At 45.2% G+C, this 6,580-nt stretch overlaps 1 protein-coding gene across 1 annotated transcript in view; it reads right to left on the bottom strand.

The window, feature by feature from the left end:
* Window positions 1-6,580, bottom strand: part of Pmfbp1 (polyamine modulated factor 1 binding protein 1) — a 174,035-nt gene that overhangs the window by 26,796 nt on the left and 140,659 nt on the right. The window contains exon 8 of the mRNA XM_005345702.3: window positions 4,721-4,942. Within this exon, the coding sequence (XP_005345759.1) occupies window positions 4,721-4,942 (222 nt within the window). The remainder of the gene's footprint in view (window positions 1-4,720; window positions 4,943-6,580) is intronic.

The following is a 6,580-nucleotide window of genomic DNA, read 5'->3' on the forward strand; positions in this document are numbered from 1 at the left end:
TGGTCTCTCTCCCTTTAAAAAAGCGGCCACTTCCCTCTCCTCTCTCTCTTCACTTTCTGCTCCGCTGGCGACTAGACTCTCTGGTTGCGCAGAGGGCTGACGGTGATCTGTAAGTTTTTTCCCCTTTAAATAAATACCACCCTATTAATCATAATTCCAAACTGGTGTGGCATTGTTTGTGACTTATGCTTTCACCCTCAATCATTCTCTGGTTTATTTTTGGAGACAGACTTTCCTATTGAACCTGGAGCTCACGGATCTGGCCAGACTGGTTGACCAGCAAGCCCCAGGGATTCTTTTTGTCTTTATTTCCTCGATGCGGGGGTTTCCAAGAGTGCCTTCAAGCTTGACATTTTTTGTTTTGTTTTGTTTTTTGAGACAGGGTTTCTCTGTAGCTTTGGAGCCTGTCCTGGAACTAGCTCTTGTAGACTGTGGTCTCAAACTCACAGAGATCCACCTGCCCCTGTCTCCTGAGTGCTGGGATTAAAGGCGTGCACCACTGCCACCCAGCCAAGCTTGACATTTTTATGTGGCTCCTGGGACTCAAACCCTTCTCATCGTGCTTGTAGGATAAACCTTTCCTGAGTCCTCTCCTCCTAGTCTGTCTTGTTCTCAAAATTTATTTCAAATTACAGAAGTATTTGTGTCTGTCGTCTCTTTAAAAAAGCATGTGACATTGTAGGCAAGTATATTTTTCTTTGACTACTACCTGTAGTCCTGTGCCCTCTCTTTATAGAGAGGACGAACAGTGCACACACTTCTAAGACATTATTTCTACACTTTTGTTATAAACAAATCTATAGGATAATGAGTTATGTTGGACTAAAATGGATTTTGAAACCTAAGATGTCTTAGAGATTTACTCATGGTATAAGTTCTTCTCTTCTACCTTGTCCTTTCTTATTGTTTTAAAATGCATTTATTCAGTCTCTTGTTGATGGGCCTATAGGATATTTATGTTTCTTTTTTTTTCCTAAAATAGAAGCTGAATTGAATAGTTTTGCACATCAGTCTTTGAGTGCCTGTTTTGGCAAGTGTGTAGATTAAATTTCTAGTATTGGTACTGTAGTTCACGGCCCAAACTGAAATATGTTTTGCCAAGATGTTTTTAGTGTATGTGAACGTGCATGCCGGTGTATTTGGACGCCAGGGGAAAACCCATGAGTCGTCTTTAGGGACACTTTCCCCCTCCTTTGAGACAGGGTGTCTCATTGGCCTGGAACTCACCAATTAGGCTAGACTGGCTGGCCAGTGAGCCCCAGGGATCTTCCTCTCTCCAGTTCCCCATGCTCAGATTGCAAGCATGCACCACCACACTCAGCGTTTTTACGTGGGTTCTGGGGATCAAACTCAAGTCCAAGGGCTTTCCTGACAGAGCCACCTCCTCAGTGCCACTAGTCTAAAAGTTTTCCGTAGACAGCTGAAGTTGTATGAAGTTTGCTATCCATCTGTAGTTGTAATGTCTGCAGTAGTAATGGGGGGCACTGTTGTGGGGTATTTGTACCCTGTGCGAATATATTGCTGTGATTGGTGTAATAAAGAGCTGACTGGCCAATAGCTAGGCAGGAGGTATAGGTGGGACTTCCAGGGGCAGAGAGGACTCTGGGAAGAAGAAAGGTGGAGATGCCAGGAGATGCAGAGAAAGCAGGATATGCAGGAGGAGAGGTAACAGCCATGAGACATATGGCATAGCATAGATTAATATAAATGGGTTAATTTAAGTTATAAGAGCTAGTTAAAAACAAGCCTGAGCTCTAGGCTGAGCTTTCATAATTAATTAGAAGTCTCCGTGTCATTATTGGGGGCTGGATGGACAGACAAAGACTCGTCACAGGGAACTGAGGCACATAGTTAAACTAGCTCAGAGTTCTAGTGTGGATGGTGGATCTCGGCCCCAATAGACTGTTCTCCCTAATCCCTAACTCCTGAAGCAAGCTAATTTTAGAAATAGTTCACGTTCATTGAGCGTGAAAGTTGCTGGAGAAAGATCAGTCAGCAACCCAGAATTGGTCACAGATGATGCTTATGTAAATAATTTAGCACACAGGAGGCAAAAGATTGGGAAACATAATAGAAAAAGGACACAACAAGAAAATACCTACAGCCGGGCGATGGTGGTGCACGCCTTTAATCCCAGCACTTGGGAGGCAGAGACAGGCGGATCTCTGTGAGTTCGAGACCAGCCTGGTCTACAGAGCTAGTTTCCAGGACAGGCTCCAAAACCACAGAGAAACCCTGTCTCGAAAAACCAAAAAAAAAAAAAAAAAAAAACCTACAGGTTCTAATATCATCTTAATTCTATAGGATAAAAATGGAAATTGATTTAAAAGTCATAAAAGAATAACCCCCTGAATATAGCTCTCCAGATGAAGAGTACATTAAGCATTGAAAGGTGTGATAAAGACTAAACTAAAACATCTTCAGCCTGTCCCTGCCACCCTGAGTCATGGAAAAGAGATGACCTATGACCTATGAGACATAAGACAGAGATTGAGATCACAGACTTTGGTACTGAGCAGTACAAAGCAACACAGCAAGGCCTTCAGAGACCCCGGGGAAGACGATTTGTTAGTTTGTACATCCAGCTGACTAGCATTCACGATTATGTCCAAAAGATCCTTGGATAGACATGAAAATATTGAGAAAGCTTGCCACTGATGACCGTTTTTGAATGCATTAAGAAGAAATTATTGGATCACAAAGGGAAGTATGAGGATGGGGACCAGGTGAGGTGCGTGGCTCGGCAAGGATGTGCAAACATTGGAGCCATTTGTCATCTCAGAGAAAAGATATTTCCCTATGTGATACGAAGTGCTCCAAAGCTTTCAAAAAACCTGGAGAGTTTCCCTCCCTCATCTTAGGATGCATAAGTCAGATGTCAGTATGAGATGAAAACACGGGGGCTGGGGTCTAGCCAGGGGTAGGGCTCTTGCCTAGTATGTGCGAAGTCCTGGGTGACTCCCAGGAAAAAATAAAGATAGATAGATAGACAGACAGAAATTTAAACCGTCAAATTAACCTTGCTTCTTTAAATTTAATAATAAAACAGTTTTAAAAGTGGCATTATAATCAAGTGGAGTTTATTTCAGGAACACAAGGATTATTAATATATGGAAATTTATTAATATGAGAAAATATTACCTATTTCATTAAGGGACAGGTCCAGCCCATGCTGATTTGAATTTTCCCTGTATCCCTGGTGACCTTGAATTTGCAATCCCTCTGCCTCAGCCTCTCAAGTATTGGGATTATAAGCATGTGCCATCAAGTTAAGTCTGGCAAGGATATAAACAGTTATATCTTCAACTTGAGAAAAAGTTATTAATGAGAAACTGAGAACAACCTTGTGTTTAAGGATGAGATCTAGGAACACTTTTTTTTCAATTTTTGATTTTTAATTTTTTTATTCATCTATTTATTTTACATCCCAGCCACAGCTTCCCTCCACATTCTCCTCTCCAATCCAGCCCCCCCCCCACACACTCTAATCCCCCAATCCCTTCCTCTTCTGTCTCCATCCAGGAAGGGACAGGTCTCCCATGAATATCAACAAAACGTGGTGTAACAAGTTGCAGTAAGACTAAGCACCTCCCTGTGTATTAAGGCTGGCCAAGGCAACCCAGTATGAGGAGTAGGGTCCCAAAAGTCAGTAAAAGAGTTGGCGACAGTCCCTCTTCCCACTGTCAGGCGTCCCATAAGAGGACCAAGCTACACAACTGTAACACACATGCAGAGTGCCTAGGTCAGTCCCATGCAGGCTCCCTGGTTGCCTGCTCAGTCTCTGTGAGCCCCCATGAGGCCAGGTTAGTTATACGAGCCTTCCTGTGAAGTTCTTGACCCCTCTGGCTCCTACACTCTTTTCTCCTCCTCCTCTGCAAGATTTCCCAACTCTGCCTGTTTGGCTGTGGGTCTCTGCATCTGCCTCTCTGATGACAGTTGGGCCAGGCACCAATCTGGTCACAGGAGGCTACCAGTGCAGGCTACTTATCCACTATTGTTAGGAGTCTAAACTGGGGTATGGCCCATAAACTTCTGGGAGATTTCCCTGCACCAGGCTTCCACCCAACCCAGAAATGCCCCCAGCAGTCCCCCTTAGCACATTCCCCACTCTGTCCTACCCGCTTCAGTCATTCACAAAATCTCTCTGTTCCCCCTTCCCAGGGAGGTCTGGGTGTCTCCCCACGAACCTTCCTTGTTACCTAGTCTCTCTGGATCTGTGGATTACAGCATGACCATCCTTTATTTTACAGCTAATCCCCACTAGTGAGTGAGCACATACCATGTTTGTCTTTCTTGGTCTGGGTTACCTCATTCAAGATGATTTTTTTTTCTAGTTCCATCCATTTGCCTTCAAATTTCCTAGTGTCTTTGCTTTTAACAGCTGAGTAATACTCCATTGTGTAAATGTACCACATTTTCTTTATCCATTTCTCGGTTGAGGGGCATCTAGGTCATTTAGGAAAACTTTCTTTAACGCGAGGAACAAAGACGCTCTGAGAGGCAACTCAGTCCAATGAGACAGAACTCACGGTAGTTAACCACCCCCATCTCTTTTTGAGACAGAGCCTCTCTATGTAGTCCTGACTGTCCTGGAACTTGCTCTGTAGACCAGGCTGTCTTCAAACTCACAGAGAGGTCTCCTCTGCCTCCCAATTGCTGGGATTAAAGGGAAATGTGTCTGGATGGGCTGCAGCTGCCGGCTAAGGCGTGTGGTCCCTACCTGGCCGATGATTCCGCTGAGTTCTCCCTCCAGCATCTTCACTTGACATTCCAGCAGCTCGATGTTGCTCAGGGAGGTCTGGTACTTGTCCCTGTAGAGGTTTAGGCTCCGTTCTAGGGAGATAATCTTGTCCCCCGCCAAGGCGAGCTGCTCTTGCGCCAGATGGAGCTTCTCCCCGGTGTTCTTTTTATGGTTCCCCATTTCCTCCTCGTAGAGAATGACCTGTAAGTATAGGAGGGGAACTGCGCTGAACCCATGCAAGAGGCCAACCAGGAAGGGAAGGCTAGGATTGCGAGAGTCCGTAGCAAGCGCCTCTAAACTAGAAGCCGCAGTGAACAGTGTAAGTACAACACAGGTCTAAGTGCCCCATCATTTAGTATCAGGTTGTTAGCGACTGGAGCACTAAATAGGTTCAACTGCTTAGAACTAAGCTCTTAAAGGCAGCGATTGTGTCTTCTGTTCTCTCTGACATTTGGTAGCGATGGAATGAACACCTGCTGATTAGTAGGAATAAGTTTGAGCCATTCCCTTTCCTGAAAGGACTTGGAATGCCCATGTCCTTCCCTGGCTGCGCTCTCTCTAGGGACCTAATTTGGAAAGAATAGAGTCCCACATGCACACGGTTTCGTGTCGGCAAGTTCCCAAGAGATAGTGAGGGGCCATGATCCGAAGTTCCTCTGAGATCTGCATGGTCCTTATGTGGATGATTTTTCTAATCTGATAGGTATCTCTAGGATGCTCGCGAGCATCCCACTGAGTGAGGACAAGCTTCCCACATGGGAGACACAGCCTCACCTCTCCCACAATCTTGAGGAGACCCGATTTGAAATTAGCAAGTTACTGTCTACTGCTGAGTGTGCTGAGTTGCATGTCGAGTTGTGTGTGTTTCAAGGAGTCTGCAGGAGATTCGCCATGGAAGGCTTCATGTGTTTCAAACTGTCCAACTCTTGACAGAAATTGGCCCATTAACTAAGCTGGTTAAACTAACTGCCTTACCCGAGATCCCTCTTAGGAAAGGAGTATTTAGTTGACGGTGTCTGTTAGGGAGACAGGAGAGAGGGGCGTTTGATGTTCATGTGTTACAGCAGAAAGGGCTGGCTCTACTCACAATTCCTGTAGCATTTCCTATTTTTAAACATGTATATGTGTGTGCATGCACATACACATGTGTCTATATGTAGTATGTGTATGGGGCCAGCTCTGTTGGTAGCCATGTAAATTGGTTTGAGGACCCCTGCAGACAGCGAATTCTGAGCGTTGGCTATTTCTTTGCACACAGCCCTTTCCAGCGCCAAGCACTTTTGGCTGCTTGCTCCTCCAGCCAAAGGAAAGTTAGGTGAGACCTGTTGATGAGTGAATACCCCCAGGAGTAAATGCCTGTGGTGTGGGTTGGGGGTCCACTCTGAGGACTGTTCCCCAATATCTTCCAGAGCTCCCCAGGGGTTGAACCCTGGTTGCCTAGAGCAAATCATCGACTTCATTTGACCAAACCTCCCCATGCTTCTGGGAATCACTTCCTGGATTCAGTACATGATGGTGCTCATAGACTTATCTCAGGGTCTGCTGCTGGCAGAACACAGCCTTAGACAAGGGTGCGATGCTTCTGTGTTAAAGATGTCAAGGGAGGTAAACAGAATGTTTAGAAAACATTTAGTTTTTCCAGATTGCAGTCTCTGACCTCTGCTTGCCAAATGCTGTCCCTAGTCTACTCCTTAATAGCTAAATGTTAATTTGATTTTGACTGGGGGCAGCAATATGTCTCCCAAACACCACATTTCTTGGCTTCCTAGGAACTAGCATTAGTCTCTCTCTCTCTCTCTCTCTCTCTCTCTCTCTCTCTCTCTCTCTCTCTCTCTCTCT

Source organism: Microtus ochrogaster, chromosome 4 (genome assembly GCF_000317375.1).
Source record: "Microtus ochrogaster isolate Prairie Vole_2 chromosome 4, MicOch1.0, whole genome shotgun sequence".
NCBI lineage: Eukaryota > Metazoa > Chordata > Mammalia > Rodentia > Cricetidae > Microtus > Microtus ochrogaster.